Source organism: Austrofundulus limnaeus, unplaced genomic scaffold (assembly GCF_001266775.1).
Source record: "Austrofundulus limnaeus strain Quisiro unplaced genomic scaffold, Austrofundulus_limnaeus-1.0 Scaffold5, whole genome shotgun sequence".
NCBI lineage: Eukaryota > Metazoa > Chordata > Actinopteri > Cyprinodontiformes > Rivulidae > Austrofundulus > Austrofundulus limnaeus.
In genome coordinates this window covers 2,272,977-2,291,946 of record NW_013952407.1, presented here as the reverse complement: position 1 = coordinate 2,291,946, position 18,970 = coordinate 2,272,977, and the positions used below count along the sequence as shown (strand labels likewise).

Here is an 18,970-nt window from a genome sequence, read left to right as displayed (position 1 = left end):
CCCCAGAGACACTTTCCAGCTCGTCCTGGGGGACACCGAGACGTTCCCAGGCCAGAGGGGATGGATATATGATCAAGTCCTGGATTTTCTCCAAAGTGCCAGACTTATTTTGAAAACATTTTAAAATGCTTATTTCAAACCCGCATCTGAGGCCACCGCAGCGCGGGGGGGTGCACGGTGCGCTGCGGCTTCTGAATAAATGAAAATGATTTAACACAGTTGTTTATACTTTTAGCAGCTCTTTTTATGCCACAGCTGAGCTGCTAAACATGTCAGATTTTCTTTTCTGGATCTCTGACAGACAGACTTCAATGTCTGAACGCGTAAAGTTTTTATTTTTTCAGTTTTCGCTGTAATTTTCATGAATGAATGAACACTTCCTTGTATCTGAGGCATATCCTTATATGGTGTTTTTGGGGTGGTAATTATGCTAATCTCCTCTCGCGTGCACGAGCAGCTGGATAGAACAGGTGGAAATTACGCAGCTCATTTACACTCTTTTCCTGAAGATAGAAGTATTTGTTGAATCTGARGTGACATGTTCGTACGAACCCTTTGTACGAACAAAAGTAAGAGAAATTTAGGAGAAGAATACGAACATGTTCTTGCATGAGGCCCATTGAGTGTTTTTGATGAACTGATTGGAAATTTTTATCTTGACCTATTAAGTTTATTTTTTCCCCTATTTTCTCATTCCATAAAGACTAGGTCAAATTCCTGTGTGTAAAAAGACAAATGACTGATCATTATACTTCTTGTGGCACAGCAATAATTTGGTATAATTTTAGTAACTTTACATATTTACTGGTTAGGTTAAATTTTATTATAATTACCTAGAAATGGTTAGGGGTGTGTGGTTTGGATGTTTTTTTAAGCGTCTTGGTCAGAAGTTTGTGATTGATGAGACAGTTGAAATAAATTCAAAAGACGTGTTTATGCATAAACTTTTATCTGTTGAAAACTGTCTCACCTTGATGATTTCTTTTAGGTGTTCATGATTGTAGGTCACCTGTCCTCACCTTTTTAAAGGTTGTAGTTTTATGTGTCATTGTGAGTCACAGTTAACAGCCTCAACATAATCCTCAGTGACCTCTGCTACAGTCAAGGTCATCGCTTGGATTTTCTCTTTCATGAATTGTTTCTTCAACTAGAAGCAGATCAATTGATCAGTTGATTGACTAGACCGGTTTTTTACCATTTTTATATAATCAGCACTGTCCATGGCTGAACTTGGAAGTCTCCTCTGTTGGTAGAACAGTGTTAATACATCTCCTTTGAACCATTTGAAAAACACTAATTGGTCAACCTTTAGTACTGACAATTTACATTTGTATTTGATAGTTTGTTCATGAAGAAATGGGTAAAGAGGGTATTTGCAGAGTGATGGCATAAGCCAGTGGTTCCCAACTTATTTTCCTCAAAGCCCCACTTTCTTACTTCCAAGCCAAGCTGACCCTCTCCCAATCCCTCACTGCTCCCCACCTCTTCAAAAGACCTGTTCAAGCTTTATCTCTTTTTATTTATTTATTTTTTTTATTATTATTCAGTGCTTGTGTACCAATAATTCAGGAGTGAAATGCATGAAAAGGAGAGTTTGATTGGCCAAAACTCTGATTCTGTAGTATTTTAGTCTCTTCCAGTCATAGTTCGTTTTTTTCCCTATAATTTTCTTCCTTTTTTATTTTATTTTATTTTTTTGCTTTTGCTAATGTTTCCATGTTTCATTTATTGGATTTTTAAAGACATAGTCATAGTATTGGATGGTCTCGTGCAACAAAAAGCGAGATAAAAATGAATTTACCAAAAAGATGACTACATCTCAGGGATTAAAAAAATCCATTTGAACCCCCCTCAGATGTTTTGTCATCAAGTTTAGAAAATCTCGGTTAGGATCCAGTTCTTTTGGTGAAGGAATGTGATCTGCTGTGATCAATTGTAAATAATTGTGTCATTTCACATTTGAGTCTTCTCTCCTGTCTAGAACTTTGGCTTTCTGAACTCCTCCCTTTTCCCCCAAATCCCTGCTGTAATGAGGAACGTTGTTCTCACATCCTGGAAGGATGCTTGAGGTATTTAGAAAATGTGTTATCTGCGGGTGTCTTGTCTTCATGTGCATATGTGCACTTGGCAGGAGTACAAATATAGAAATAAGAGGAACCTAAAGGCAGTATGTTGTTTAGAAATAAAAGAATACTTCAGAACTTGATGTCAATCTCAATGTTCTTAAAAGAGGACTTGGCCTAACTGTTGCAAGGAGTCATGTATGTGTCATTGTTCTCCCTGTAAATTGGATAAGCAAATCATGACCAAGCTTAAATGGATCATTCACAATCAGAAGCTTTGTTTAGTCAGGTTTTCGGCTCTGTGCCAAACCACAGAATGCAGCCTAATTGTTTCCCTTTTTAGCCTGACTCAAGTGACCATAGCTTGACGTGTCACACAGCACGTCTGTCCCATGGTCTTTGTATGAGAGAAAAACTAAACAGTGCATTCCACACTGAAGGAAACCATTCCAGCCGCGGAGAGAATGGGATCATGTGTTTGTCAGGAAGATCCACAGATGAGTAATCAATGGTTTATGTGCCAGTGAAGCTAAACACATCATGAAACAAAGCTGGAGCTGTCAAACAGTTAGGAATTTCCATGCTTTAAAAGCTAATCAGGGAAACAGGGAATACACAGGATGAAATTAAGCTCCAGTACACTAGAGACTGCACACACACCAGCTAAAGCTGATTTTTAAGCTCACACTGCTTTCCATAAAATGACATTAACAGAGTGAGATGGTGTAATGTCTCTCCTGTAATGTTTAACAATAAAATCCTTTCTAAACTGGACTAAGGAAAATTTACAGAATGGATTGCTTTTCAGTGTTGCACAATACTAAAACTACTAGAGTCACATTATTGAAAAGACATTTAATGTAGCTTTTGATGAGTTGCTTTGGGGAATCTAGTGAATTACATAAATTACTTARAACCTACATCATTTATAAACATTAAACATGCTATCTAACATCTCCTTGTCTGCTTTACATGCTCTGCTGTTTGTTCCATGCAACTGCAGGACTAGCTGTACAAAGTACTTGTGATAAGTCTGTCCAGTTAGAGCAGTGGTTCCAAAACTTTTTGTCTTCTGACCCACAAAATATCCATGGCAAAAACTTGTGACCCCAAATATTACTGGTCTGAGTACATGAACTTCATTAATAATCCTAAAAGCACAGGCTTTTTGACAATCTAAACAGCTTGCTGCATCTGAACTGCCGAAATCAGATCGGATTGTCCAAGTTTCATGATGAAAATTGCATCATTTTGTTTGCATTGTTGACATTTCGGCACCTTCTTGTCGCAACCRGCTGGCCAAACTTTTTACCCCACTCCACGTAAGAACTTATCGTGTCGTATCGGTCAGAAGTTCGTAAGTGTTTGTTCATGCTGAAAGCATTCAGACACTGCATTTTGCTTCAATCACTCACTTATGATACAAAAAACCTGCTCACTTTCAGAAGCTGTTTGCTGTAGGCTACCCAGAAGCAGACTTTTATATAGATAGTCAAACGTCAAAAAACTCATGGATGGAGATAAAACAGATGTGCACMGCGGAATCTGTATGAATAAAACTGGAGCTTTAACCGTGACAGATTTGTGCACAAGTAACGTTGGGCGACGGGTCGGATTTTTTTCCCACATTGTAGACTCCAGCAGGAAGAAACCCCCATGCAGTGACGTGTACCGCAGCAGGGTACGAACGCCAAACAACCATGTGACCACACGTCATCCGGTCAGCTGACGAGCGACCATACTGAAGCCGTAACCTACGTTTTTAGGTCTGTTGGAGAAAACCCACYCAAGCACGAGGAGAACATGCAAACTTCACACAGAAAGARCCCAGGTCGGAACTAGGGATTGAACCCCAGGACCTTCTTGCTGTGAGGCATCAGTGCTAACCTCTAAGCTGATGTGCTGTTTATATAGTAGGTCAGGGTTTGTGATACATCTACTTATCATGTGCATTTCTTCCGTCAAAGAGCTGCTTGACTCCAGACATCTCTATTAAATATCAAAACATCAACAATGGAAAGCAAATAAAAAATGCTCTACTTGCTTCCCACACTTAGGCTAGTAGCTAGTGACATTACTGTAGAATATTATCTCTTAATTGCCTAAATTAGGACAAGACAGACCTGTGATGGACTTGCGACCTGTCCAGGGTGTACCCCGCCCCTCGCACTGTGACTGCTGGATATGGGCACCAGTGACCCACGCGACCCTGAAAAGGAAGAAGCGTGTACAGAAAATGGATGGATGGATGGAAGACAAGACAGACATCAATAAGACACTGCAGCAGTGTTGGATGTATGCAGAATTCTGAGACAATTATTAAGCACTGAGCCATGAAAAATGACAGACTTTAAGTTTGTTGTAGTGAGCCTGTTTGTACCATCTCAAATAAGAAATGACACAGACTGCTTWATGTCAAGCTTGTTGTTTCAAAAACTGTCTGTGACTTGGGATAGATATGAGTTCTCAAAAGAACAAATATTGACATGTTTTGCCCYGATTGTACCTGCTTACAGATTACTAAGATGGTGCAGTGATACATTCCTTTARTGTTATTCATTTATATTTTTGCCATTACCATGAATGATAATGTGAGCTCTAAAGATGATTMTCTAAGGCATTCATCCAACACTGCTATCTGTTTTGGATTTAAACAGATGTCTTCAGTAGAGGCCTTTTGTAGCAAGTGTYTAGAATGTTTTTACAGGAAAACTACTCTTATAGTTCAAAGTCCACCTTTTTCTTTGTCCGAACATCATTTATCTTATAACTTCCTTTATTTKCTTTATTCCTTTATTTTTTTACTTCCTTTATATTTTTAGACCCTGTTATACTATAACATTTAAGATACCTTATGCCATCTTGTTAAAATTTTGTTGTGACTAAATTACTCATATAGGTTGCATATTTGTTCACCTCATTAGCACTGCAGTATGGTATGTATTTGTCCTAAAGAGGTATCCAATAGATTTTATTTTATTCCTCTTCAGTATAGACATCTGAAACATTATAGTGTGACAGGGCCTTTATCYCCATTGAGACTCCTATTTCTTAAAGGTTGTACCCTCTCAACCAGTCAGTCAAACACAGGGGGTGTGAAAACTTTCACATGTGGTSTTCCATTCAAACTCCTGACTTGTCCGGCTACTTTTTATCTGGCTGAATTTTAGCCATAAACACAAAACCGCTCAATCATCTATAAAAGTAACTCAGAAACTAGCTTAGTAGAACTTTACCACATCTTTGCTTTATAAGGATGCAGTTCAAGGAGAAAACTTCTGTTTTCAGAGCCAGAAGGACAAATGTGTTAACTTTATAACCATTATGTGGATTTATACAAAATACTCTTAAAGAATYAAGATATTATCTTTATTTAAAACATATTCCTGACAAATASGAAGKTGTTATACCTAGGYTTGGGTATTGAAAGGGTTTATTTTGAGACCAGTGCTAAATCGATACTTTCAAAACGGTACCGGTTCCTAAATGGTATTTAAATTGGTACTTTAAAAATAAATAAATAAAACACACACACTCACATAGAGGTTTATGAAGCAATGACTATCTCTGAGTCAAAGTCAAACTTGAAATTGACCAACATATTAACTTAAAACCATTAACAATTTGTCTTCGCACTAAATATTCTTAAAGGATTTGTTGTAGGTGGAAGTTTTRCTCCATCTTGTTTTGTAAAGTGACACCACACTTTGGACCATTTTGCTTTCATCATCTCGACTATAATATATAACTGMTAACTGCAGSGGCACCTGTTTAGCCCCTCTCCATGAATTCTGTTCTATTCTATTTACTTTGGGTCGGGTCGGTTCTGCTCAGTCTTCGTGTGTCTCCATGCAGTGGGTGTGATAATGTGCGGACCGTCRGCAGCGGCTTCAACTGTTGTGTTAAAAATAATAATAAAATAAAATAAAAAAGCCATTGTTGTCTTACCGTTCGGACTTCACTTTTYTTTATTWATTWATTATCAKGGTGCTGTTTAGCTAAGTGCTTGTGTAACCGTGGGTGGCCAGTTTGTTGGAAATGTATCTATAATATATAACGGCTGTGGCGGAGTGGTTAGGTGAGTCGTCCTGGAACCAGAAGGTCACTGGTTCGATCCCCCGTCCAGCCGTCTCAGTCGTTGTGTCCTTGGGCAAGACACTTCACCCACCTTGCCTACTGATGGTGGTCAGAGGGTCCGGTGGCGCCGATGTATGGCAGCCCCACCTCTGTCAGTGTGCCCCAGGGCAGCTGTGGCTACAGTGTAGTTTGCCATCATCAGTGTGTGAATGTGAGTGTGAATGGGTGAATGTCTGTTAGTGTAAAGCGCTTTGGGGTCCGGAGGGACTTGAAAAGCGCTCTATAAGTTCAGTACCATTTACCATTTACCATGTATCTGCTCAGCTTCGTCTCCWTCACCTCTCTCCAGAAAGTGTTTACAAGTTATGCCTTTTTCAAACGTTTTATCACTGCTTTCACCATGTCGTCGTATCGCACGGCATGCTCGTATTCCTAAACAAAAGCAGCTCTCTCCAGGAGGAAATTTGCTGTCAGTCAATCCAAGAGTTAATCCACGGGCAGAATTCTGCTGACGTTAAAATCATAAGCGTGCTGTACTCTCTTCTACCCGAACCATAGGAGAGGAGGTTCAGAGACAGCGCGGCTGTCAAACATGTTGTGGTTACACCCAATGAGAGATTTTGTGCTAAAAGCCTTTTATTGGCAAATATAATGTACTCATTGTTCTCTGATATACATWTACTCCTCACTCTATAAATGTGCAATCACTAAAGAAACAAAACTTGTGGTTTGATATTAGCTTACCAAATGCAGAAGTGATAACAAAACTTGCAGTGAGCACTGTAACTCAGCGAAGGCTCCCAGAAGGCAATGGAGGAAGCACCTGTTCCCCAGACATTATACTGTGCTCTGAAGGGTTCAGCAGTCTGACACATGACAGCCATTGTACTGATATACAGGACTGGGGACAAAGCTGTTTACACTGCTCTTTCATGCATCACTCCATGTGCTCACAAMTCTGTTTTGATGTTTTGTGCTTGCCTTTTTATAGACAAAATAAAACAACATGCATGACTTGGAAGGACAATATCTAAAAAAAGTTACAATGCCCTCCTTAAAGGTTTTACTGAGATTTTTTTCTGACTTTGGCACCACTACCGATCCTGTCAGAAAACACAGAAATAAACTCCACAGATTTGGACCTGACAACATGAGGAATGTTCAGTCAGGAAAAAAWCAAAGAGGCTTTTCATTAAGCTCTTTTTTTCTTACATTGCTTAAAAGTACAAATCTTTTGCTTGTTATGGTATCTTCAACAAAAACTGGGTTCTCGAAGGTCACGTGCACATCTGCCGGCGGTCGAGGTGTGAAGGCCAGCTGTGACCTTGGTGAGGCTGCATTTATGATTRACATTGAGCTACTGTATTTGTGAAAAGGTTTTCTAATATAAGAGTTAAAAACAAAACGTAGCTAATGGTAGAATATTTTACACTGTAGTTTCTTGTCTTACCTTACTGTTCGCAAGTGTCACAATCAGAAAAGGCTGTTATTTTCCATTGGTGTCTGTTTTCATTTGGCACATTGATCATTATATAAAGGTTGGCAGAAATATAATACTGTCTGTAACTCTTTTACACTTTGCTTGTTATTAACTTGAATTTTAACTTTCCATATCCTGTTGTGTCACAGTTTTAAAAGGCTGCTTCCCAGGTAGGACATAGTACAGTTTAAAAGAATTATTGTCTACGTGTAAATTGAAYTTTAAGTTATGGCGATGTTGTTCAGATTGTTATTTGGGAACAACTAATTAAACCAAAGTGTGTTTGAAATTAGACTTGACAAACACAAAACTCATGGTGATTTCATGGCTTTGGCATGTATTTTATGTTTATAACTAAAGTAAGACCTATAAAATGTTGACAAGCTGTGGTAATTTGAGTAGCATGAAGCTGCCTCCTTGTGCAAAACACACTGGGTTGGGTTGCCTTTTTTAATGCTTTTTATGTCTCACACAGTTAATCCCTCAAATGTTTTTGCATCATTTTGGACAAAGTCTTCCCCAGCATTGAGAAAATTTATTGGTTACTATTTGTTTTTGTACTTTTCAACAGTTTTTAATAGCTGTTTTGTCATTAAAATCTATTCTGGGAAAATCCATGGAGTTTTTTTCTTTTTGATCCGTAAAGGGGTTTTTTCTACTCGTGCATTTCAAAGAGGATTTCCCCCCCACAAACACATCCCCCCATTAGGACTCAACTCAATCGTTTAAATGACAGGGGGTGGAATTGATGTACTTTAGGTTTTGTGACACCTCACTCCCCACAATGCTTAAAAGAAATGTCACTTTGAGTTGGGTTGGATGGGAAGTGTGGACGTGCAATCCCCTATAGGAGCTGTTATTATTTCCTCTTGTCTACAAGCTTCATGGGGAAAGTGACAGCATGTTTTTGTTTATACTCTTTTTAGTAATAAAGTATTTGTTCTAAAGTTGAAGAAATCTCTCTAAAGAAGGTTTTGGTGGGCTGCATTGCATCAAATAGTGAGACTTTTGTAGTTTTGTAATTTTTTTTATATTTTCCTTGTGTTACATTTCCTACACATATGGTATTTATGAAGCTTAAAATTTGGTATACAATACTGTTTGCATATGGTAGATTACCTTTCACTGCCAGACAAGATGTTTTTTTTTTCTTTTTTAGATTGCGGTCATCTAAAAATATCCCTAAAATGAACCATATGTCCCCAATGTTGCATAACAGACATATTAAGAAACCAAAAATGTTGGTGACAGCAGGGGAGCAGAGCTGAAGAATCGGTACCTCAGAGCTTTCTGTCATCATTTCTAAGCTACGGTGCAATAACCTAAATCTCTCTAGTGACTGAGCCGGATAAAAATTATGGTACTATTATGGTCTGGTTGTTGACAGTTTGGTTTCTTATAATCGTCACGCTGACCTTGGCAGATGGAGCCAAGTTTGAGGGAAACAAGCGCATGCATGTTTGTGCGCCAYACCACTGGACTGGAACAGAAATCTCTGCTTGTTTTGTCCACTGCTCATCCTGCAGACCAGATAAAGCTGGAAGACTGGGCAGGCAGCACGCCATTGACCTTTTCACCTCCTGTCCAGTCCCCCCTCTGGCCCCCTTGACACCTCGTACTGCACTTTCCGTCATTGTGTTGTCTTCRTGGCATGCGACTTTTCCATATGAATGGTTAAAGAACAAGCGGGAGGACACAGGCTCGTGGAAGAACACGTTCTAGTGTGCCTGTTGCACTTTTTCCTGACTAGATTGTCTTGGCGCTTATTCTAAATTCACGCTCCACTTAGTTTATTGTTCTTGGAAGGTCTTTTTTTCTTCCTTCAACCCTCTGAAAACACCTGCTCAGGATTTGAGATTCTATTTTTTGGGGGGCGGCTTACAAATATTTGATATTTTCAATGTGTGCAGTGCAGAATTTTCATTCTGTGCAAAAAAAATTGTATTTTAGTCTCAAAGTGTCTAGCTAATAATCAAATCCGAGGAGACAGAAAACATGTTAAGAACTTCAGTGGCTGCTCCCTCTTGGATTGTAACTCAGCCGAGTTATAAAATAAGGCTSTCTTTAAAAGATTTGCGGGATTGGGCTCATTTGCAGTAACGGGAACTCTTTAGAGGTTTTATGATCCCTCAGACTGTGTTTGTGTTTCCCCCAGTACTCAACTCATGTGGTGGTCATAAACAAAACACTTTAAACCTTTTCCCAGTATGGTGTCATAACGGATAACTTCAAAAGTAACGTTGAAGACCTTAGATATCGTTACCTCTTTTTTTTAGTCCTGAGTAATCAGTAGTGGTTGCTGCCTCGATCGTAGCCGGCCTGCTCCGGCTTGAGCAAGCATTAATGTGCAGTCACAGTGTAAGAATGTCAGCCTGTCCTGTTCAGGCAAAGCCTCTGTGACCTTTTTGTTTTTTACTTGGTGCTGCTTGTTCCTATGCTTAACGCATCAGACTGCATATCCAGTGGCACTGGCTAAGTTGGTGAATAGTGCCTTGCTGAGGTGCAACACATGCAGAGTTCAGCTGGAGGGCAACAGTTCAGTGTGCTTTGACAGCAGTACGACGAGTGTTACCAGAACTCCTTTGTCATTTGACTAAAGTCTAATTTGGGAACAGGAGATGCCCTTTTGCTCTGCTGTGTTTCTGTGGGCCGAGCATAGGCTAGGTTACGTGCTGACCTTTGCATCAGCTTCACAGCAGTGGATGACTTTGTCATGCTACAGGTGAATGTGAAACATAGATCATGTTTGATGCCATCGCTGTTATTTCATTTTCTCTTCCCTTGGCTCAAACCTCTTTTTGTTCATGACTTTCACAACGAGCACATTACACAGCTTTTTATTAGCACTTCACTGATCAGTGTCTTGTCAGTTRTGATTTCCAATTTATGAAAATTTGATTTTGAATTTGGCCAATTTTGTTTTCTTTGTAAGAACCACAAAGAATGGAGTAGAAATGTTTTTTGTTTTTTATTTTTTATTTAGGCATGTAATCTCATTGAGACATGTAGTCTCATTTGCAAGAGAGACCTGTGACACATACAGTACAATATCAGTTACACAATGATCATTACAATTTGGGGAAAGCAGAGTTAAACACACAACCTAAAAGCATGCGCACAATGCAAATGATGTTTTTTCCATTTCCTTTAAGATGTGTTTACAGGGTTCCCACGGGTCCTTGAAATCCTTGAAAGTTTGTGAATTTGTAAAAAATGATTTCAAGGCCCTGGAAAGTTTGTGAAAGCAGCCAAAGTTTATACTTGTCCTTGAAAGTCCTTGAATGTTTTTTGGGGATTGAAGGTCTCTATTCACATGACTGATTTTCATCATCTGTTAAAATAAATAAATATATAATAAAATAAAAAACAACATTTGTTGTGGTGGATAACTCAGGATTACGGTAAACTGACGTGGCTTTCAACAAATAACGTGAGTCATAGTCATAGTTTTACCCAATCAGAGCAGAGGAGGGTGGGTCTTTCTTTCTGAGCCCAGGTGAGAGCACCACAGTTCCCCCTGTCCTCCCCGAGCGTCTGGACATGTTCACATCCCCTCCTCCCAAACTGAGCTGCCCAACCTCCCAGGACATAATTACATGTCCGTGTATTGTGGACATGAATGTAGGGTAAACATTTAATCCACTTTCTTTCATTGATTCTGACTCAACAACTTCTATGTTCAGTTTTTCATTGAATTTACTTGATATTAAACCTGTTTATTGGTTACATTCTGCAGTYGCAGTAGGTAATTGCTGTCGCACATGAGACTTGAATATGGGGAAATTGCTACTGGAAAGTCCTTGAAAGGTTTTTGAATCTGATGTTGACCAAGGTGTGGGAACCCTGTGTTTTAAATGACCCAGTGGGATCTAACTGGAGAGTTTCAGGTCTTGCTGCAGTGAATTCCAAGAAGATGGAGCAGAAATAAAACCTAARAAACACTGACTGTACTGTACATTTTTTATCTGGTTGTTTTTTACCCTTAGAAACATACAAATGAATCATATAATTTTTGAAGGTTTGAAAAATAATTTTGGTTTTTACTGTTAGTTAGTTSGATTGAATAATCCTTTTAGTCTTTTTTATTGTAACTATATGCATGGCAGCTTATAACATAACAGCAATTACCCAATTAACCTGTATTTACATTTGACAATCTGCTTTCAAATCATTTGTCTGGAGGTAAGGACGCCACTTGTTTACGTGTCAACTGGAGGTCAAATGAAAACCTTCAGTCTGTTTAACTGAGGAGTAAACTGAGCTGCAGACAGACCTGCAGAAAAATAGTTTCTACTTTTCTTGCSTCTTGTGATGCATCCTACTTAATTCTTAGGCATCTTGCAAATACRGTATTACAGTTAGCTAAATTTGAGACCGTCAATAAAACTGTCATTATCACTAAACTGGGGTAAAATTCAAATTATTAAATGCTGTATTTATTAGTTTGTCACAATTATGAAAATAAATCTTTTTGATTTTAGTGTTTTGAATTGTCACCAYTCAAGCTGAATTGATTTCGGTCCTCAGTCAATTAATCAGTGCCTCCTTACTTTTAAAAAATATCTTTTTTATTGTTTGCTCATGTAACACCTCACGTTTTATCCATTCTGCTTCCTGCCTGAAGAACATGACGCGTTTGTTTTTCCACCCGATTCTGTTTGTGTCTAAACACCAAGTGACACACTTTCCTAAGGTGGATGTTTTTGGCCTATGTGTTTGTTCTTTGTTTATACWCACAACTGTCCATATTTATCTTTAAAGTAACATTTTCAAAAAGGATGAGCCTCTCAGAGATTGGCCTACTTTTTTGCAAAGTTTACATAAAACCAAGATACAGTCTGAGTTCAACAAAGCACGTCTGCTTCAAATTCTTCTTTCTCAAGTACACACTTAACATGTCTCAAAGAATGCGTGCTTTGTTGTTTTCTGTGCTAAAACCTAGGAGAATCACATGCTTTTTGCATAAAAAAACGAGTTAAAACATAAATGTTCTGCATTTCTGACTCTTATTTTTCACCTGTTTTCTGCGGAGTTTCGGCATACAAGCAATACACTCATTGATATTTTGATGATGGGCCATAATTCTTTGTAAAATATGAATTTAAGTTACTTGGAGACTGAAACACCAGACAACAGTCAAGACTGCTAAAATCTAAAAAAAAAGTGTCTTTTGAGTAATTTTCCATCCTGCACGTGTCTTTCCACAAACCTACAGGTGAGTAAACAGACTTAACAACGTGCAACTCAGTTCAATAGAATTTCTCATCACACYTTGTAGGAATATAGCAGTGCAGACACAAACACACACAGGATGTTATATCTCTTGTGATCTTCAGAGTTATGCAGTCCCAAATGTGTTTATCTCTTTAATGACAACAATGAATGGCATAGTTGGAATAGTTTGGGACAAGCGCAGTGTTTTTCCGCACTTGTCCTTGGATCCTGTCTGGCCAGCGCGCGGGCGCACGCACACACACACACACACACACACACACACAGACAAATGCATGCACCTCGCAACAATGCAGGTTTAGCAGATTTCCTGTAGACTATTGTATCTGCAGGGAGATGGTGGCATCCTGGTCCAAAACCTCCAGGCGGAACAAGCCAGACCGCCCCCTCCCCCCCGCCCACCTCTTTCTTTCCTCACTTCCTCTTTCCTGCGTGCCTTCTCCGCTTCAACATCTTCCTCCTCCTTTGCTTCTGCTGCTGCTGCTGTTTTTACTGCACCTGAGACACTTCCTCGTCCCTTCATTTAGTCATTAATCCATCTGTTTTTCCACCACGCGCCTTTATTTAACCCCGTCCCCTCTCTAGCTCTGCTGTGTTAGACCTCAAGTTTAATCACCATTTTTAGGGCCAATTAAGCTTCCACCCAAAACGGAAACCAAGCAGACTACCTTCGCCTCTCTGATTCATTCATTACTCCTTTTAAAATAAATGTTTTTATCTGCCATTTTTATTTTATTGTAAGTTGCTCAGAATAACAGTATTTTTTTCTCACACTGCAGATGTTTTGTATGAGCTCTGGAAATGACTCATGCTGTTGCTTTGGGACCCTAATTCCTTTTTTAAGATGCTTTTTATTATGGTAACAGTGTTTCTAATTTTCTGTGCCCAGATGTTTTCTAAAAATCTCCCCATTTTGTCGTTCATTGGTGTATTGTTGATTTGTGCAATCATGAGATCCGCAATAAACAGAATGTGTAGAAGTATAAATAGCACATTATTTCATCAAGATTTTTGGATAAAGCTTTATTTGTGTATATATATATATATATACTTGGAAGGTTGTTATGGGAGTATGCCTCATTCTTGCATCCAAAGCTCAGGGTTGTTGACTAAAACGTTACCTTAACAATTTCTTAAAATAGAAAAAAAAAACTGTTTTAGCTGTGTTTACTACAACAAGCTAGCATTTTTCTCAGTTATTGAGCATTTTCTGACTAACCCTAATTAAATGAGTTATTAGTAATAATTAGACTTTTACTTATATCATGCTCCTTTGATGATGATTTTCATGGAAATTCTAATCACGTCACTTCCGGCTCTGTAGCACATAAGTAGACAGATTGTTGCACTGAAATAGGATGTCCTGTCAGTGCTCATGGAAGGACCATTAAAATTAGCCACAATCTGCTAAAGTCATATGCTGACGTGCGGTTTGTTTATACATGAAGTCGTTTTCCAGCAAAGCAAAATGAAAGTCCTCRACTGACCGTGATCATGTTCACCACTTAAAGAACAAATGATTCCTGTGAATCGGAACATGTTGAATAATCGTCACCTGATGATGGAAGATGGATTTCTGTTTTATTCCACATCTTTGTGTGAGCATAATTGTGTGTTAGCTAAATATCTCATAAACCACCCGGGGGAATTTTAATGTACTTGGAGGAAATCATTAGATGAKAAATATCTTCTGAAGGGATTTTAATGAAACATCAAGGAAATAATCCCTGGATGTACATTGACAACTGATTGTTTAGAGCAAACTCAATTCTCAAATTAACCTTTTAAAAARTCAAAAATGGCTATAATTKTGTAAATTTTACTGACATTGTAGAATTTGATGTAATTGTAGTTGAGTGCCGTTCACAGCCCATACTATGAGCGTGAAATCTCACAACACTGCATGAAATTGTGCWTAATGTTATTTTTCACTTAAATGACTACAATTCATGACGTAAGTTCATTGTAATTTAAAACTTTGACCTAGTATTCCTCTAAGGAGTGTTGAACCTGTCAGTGCTCTCCAAAGTRAAATCCAGAATAGGTTTTCTCTTTRGAAATAAATCCTCTCTGACTCAGCCRGCTCAGCATCTTCTGGTAAAAATGACAATCCGTCGTCCAATGTTCATTTATGTCATCTACGGAACTGCTTCCAAAACTCTGAACTGACTAGCCTGATTAAATAAAGGTCAATTTAAAAAAAAAGAATAAAGTGACGTTTTGCGTGAATGTGATTTCAGTTCTGCCAGCCCGGAGGTTGGGGGCTCTCCAGGGAAAGAAAGGCACCTACCTTCTTCACTGTCGTGCTGACGGACATCGATTCAAACCGACACTACTGCTCCTGTCTGACTTTCTATGAAGCCGAGGTCAATCTACAGGTAAGACTGAAACACCTTTTTCAGACTGTGACAAAGTTTACATGATTTGTACGGACATAGTGATATTATATAACATGAAGAGGAATGGTCGACATGTAAAGTCTGATGTTATCAATCAATCAATCACCTTTATTTAACCAGATAGAGCCCATTGAGATCAAGATCTCTTTTCCAAGGGTAACTTGATCAAGAGATCAGCAGCACACGTCACAGGGTAGTTGACACAAAAGTTATATTGTAGAAAAGAAAAATATACAAAATACAGTATCATTAAACAAATTTAGACAATGAGTAGTGAAAACAATCTAGATGAGGCAAAGTAGTAATCTAGGCGTTGACAGTAGTTTCAAAAACGACATTTGATAGTTGAAATTACCAAGTTTTGGTTGAGTACAGACCGAAAAATAAAGCATGTAAAGAAGACAAATAGTGTTTAAGACAAACATGGGCAGCTATCAAACCTCTTGATGACAGTATGGGTTGAAATGAAGGATCTCAGCTGAAAAGGTAAAATATAGTGGAATACAACCGAAGTCATTTTTTAAAGATTCCATCGAAATGACTAAATTGCTTTTGAATGGAGATCAAATCATGAAAAATCATGAAAATCATACAAATCATGAAATATGATTACATCTAGCAGGTTACATCTGAGCGTTAGAAACTTAAGAGCGAGGTGAGCATCTTGCCCGGCTGTCAGAAACCCTCAGGGTTCTCTCATTTGGCCAATTCAATGGTACATGATCTCTGTTTTCCATTTCAAGTTTGTTGTTTTGTTGTTAGGCATCTTTGAAATTTTTTTTTTCTTTTAGCTTTCATGACTGTTTGTCGCTTGCGTGCTGTCTCAAAAAGCTGCAGGCGATATTAGAATAACAACAGCCAGCTTGGATCCAGTCTAATAAACTTAAAGTTGGCTGAGAGGTCTCCTTGTAAAGGGAAGGATGGACCTGTTCTCTCCTTCGGTGCCGTTTATTTGTTTGCTCTCACATACCAAATTGAGTTTGACTACAGATTAGTGGTCACGGCTTAATGTTCCACACACCCATTAATTATTGATTACAACACTTATGTTCGAAAAAGAACATTTTTACACTCAGAAATAATCTTGTTGCTCTCTCTTTCTGCCAAACCCCCYCAGAATACTGTGGTAATTGTTTCACTGTGTGGGCCTTTGTAGGAGGCCTTAAATGACTGCTGTCGCTTTGCCCATTGTGACTTCACATCCTTCCACATGTGGACGGCAGTCGTCAATCACGCACCAGTTGGATCAACAAAATGATTTAGAGTTGAATTTGATTTGTGGCCATGCYTGAAAAAAATGTGTCCACTCCATTCATAAGAGATTTAGTCATTTCGATGGAATCTTTAAAAAATGAATTCTGTTGTATTCCACAGTATTTTACCTTTTCAGCTTACGGAAATCAAAACAATAGCACAAACACTTTTTTCTTTTTGTCTGAGCTAAGCACATTTTTCCWTCTAATTAGAAGCACCAGAGAAGAAAGGGGTTACTTTAATTTGAAACATTAAAGGAAGAAAAACAACTAAATGAGTCCAAATGTTTGGTTTTCTTGGGAATATTTGCAAAGAGCCAAACCAATGAATGACTGGTCAATAGTGGTTTTAGTATTATGTCACTGGGCTGTGACTGTTGGGGACTCAAAATGATGAAAAGATTGAGAGAAAATGAATGAATTTTCAGATGAAGTCTCACTAACTTCAGAGTGTTTGTGATTAAACAACCAACAAACTGAGTAACTTTATTTTGAGCTGCCAGTTTTTGAAAAGCATGGCTTATTGTCATGTACCTAGATTGCAAAATAGTTTTCTGGGCCTTGTATTATTTTGTTGCCCACCTCTAAGGAAACCGAGAATCCCTGCCAACGTTTTGAGACATTCTGGAGACTTCCTCGACAATTTCTTTTGCCTGCTAGTCACAGCCCAGTGGCTCTGCCTTGTAAAGTGGTAATGTAAGAATACAGAACGAAATTCATATTTTCCTGTCAAGCATTTGTTTTTTTCACACTCCTTATATTCTTAAGTTGTCATTGTCAACAGACTCAAACTCTCAAAACCTAAATTTYCTGTATATGTTCAGTACAAATGAATCTATAGAAATGTAACATAACACAATTATGAACATTAATTCAAAGTAAAAACTATGTGGATGATACTTGGCAAGAGTAAGAAAAAAGAGCATGGGCTGACAAATATCTTGCTTGAGAATTTCTAGTTTCAAGACATTGGATGGATATAAAATGCTCAAGATTTCCGTTCAGCGCACTTGACCTGCTTTTGTCTGTGCTTGTTCTTCAAAAGGAAAAGTTTACCGCATTACAAGTAGGACTTTAAAAGCTACTTTTATCTACAACAAAAAAGGTTTGCAAAGCCTTTTCTCACATTTAAAGGAAACATATCATTCTTTTAAATCCTTCTTTTTCACATTTAAATCATTCAGCTGTGGTCTATATAAAGTAGAACTGCAATGCTTTGCTCTAATTTACTCCTTATTGTAACTCCACAAGCCCCTCTTTCACCCCTTTTTTGAGGTGTCTCAGATCAACTCGTTTTGAGGCTGTCTCGTTAAATCCAAACAAGGCGCTTCACACACTGCCCCCTCCAGCTTCCAGAGCAGTCCTTTCTAGTTTGATAAAGGGATTTATGTCCATCTAGCAATTCAGAAATGTTTTATTTACAAATTAAGTAGGAGATGCCAACAAGGGAAGACTTGTTCATCCAGCCTTTTGCTGCGTTCACACCAAACTCGTTTTGAGTGTCAGGGACATCAGGTGTATATGCAAAGTCGTTTGACGCATGTCACGAGTGTCCAAAGCGTCAGACGTTGGAGTTGGCAAATATGAACTTTTGCAGCTTGACATGGAGCGTCAACCAATCAGAGGGAAGCTGATATGTGACATAGTGGTGCATGTTTCAGTGGGATGGTCTCCTTATTGATGCCTACTACCATGAGACAGATGAACAGGCACTCTTTAGCTGAAATTGAGTGCCTGTAGTTGGTGTCCTTGCAGGAGATGTGGGCATCGATGCAGGTCAGCGGCTCGTCAAACTGAGCTCCAAACAAAAATAGGGCTGAAATCGAACCTCGTCAGCARGCAGCTCACCAAACTCAGAACTCCTCTTAATTATCTGGTGAATTAATTATGAATTGAGTGCAGCGTGCCGCTGCACTCAGTAAATAAAGCAAAGACACTTTCTTCATTTCATCCGCCATTGTACAGAGGATGAAGAGGAAATCAACCATCAGGCTCTTCCCAATGCACGTAACGCGCGTCTCGAGAAATTTTGACAAGCGTTTTGACAACTTAAAGTATTGGATACATTTTTGACTTTGAAAACGCATTCGGTGTGAACACAGCGTTAATGTTGGAGCCGAAGTCTGACCCATAACCCAAGGGGAACGAAGATGACAAAATTGGTTAAAAAACAGGTTGAAAAAATGTGACCCAAAATGAATAAAAAGATATCCATGCAGCACTGAGAGTGACTAAATCAAATTTTCTGCACTCCTAGAGACTCCAAGTACACAACAAAATGCATTTAACAACTAAAAAAAAGGATTTTCATATGTCCCCTACAACAAAGCAGTAACTTGAACAGAATGAAGTCAACACAACTTCTGAATACAAACTGAAAGTTTTATTTTTGTTCCTTTTATTGTTAGTTCTGATCTGGGTCACATGGCTGATTGAACTTTCCATTTTGTAGAAAACGTTTAGCGT

The 18,970-nt window shown here is 38.5% G+C and overlaps 1 protein-coding gene across 2 annotated transcripts in view; it reads left to right on the top strand.

Moving 5' to 3' along the window:
• sbf2 (SET binding factor 2) overlaps positions 1-18,970 on the top strand; it is a 121,238-nt gene that overhangs the window by 27,319 nt on the left and 74,949 nt on the right. For both annotated transcript variants that reach the window (XM_014026848.1, XM_014026856.1), the window contains exon 3: positions 15,093-15,230. In XM_014026848.1, coding sequence (XP_013882302.1) covers positions 15,093-15,230 — 138 coding nt within the window. The remainder of the gene's footprint in view (positions 1-15,092; positions 15,231-18,970) is intronic.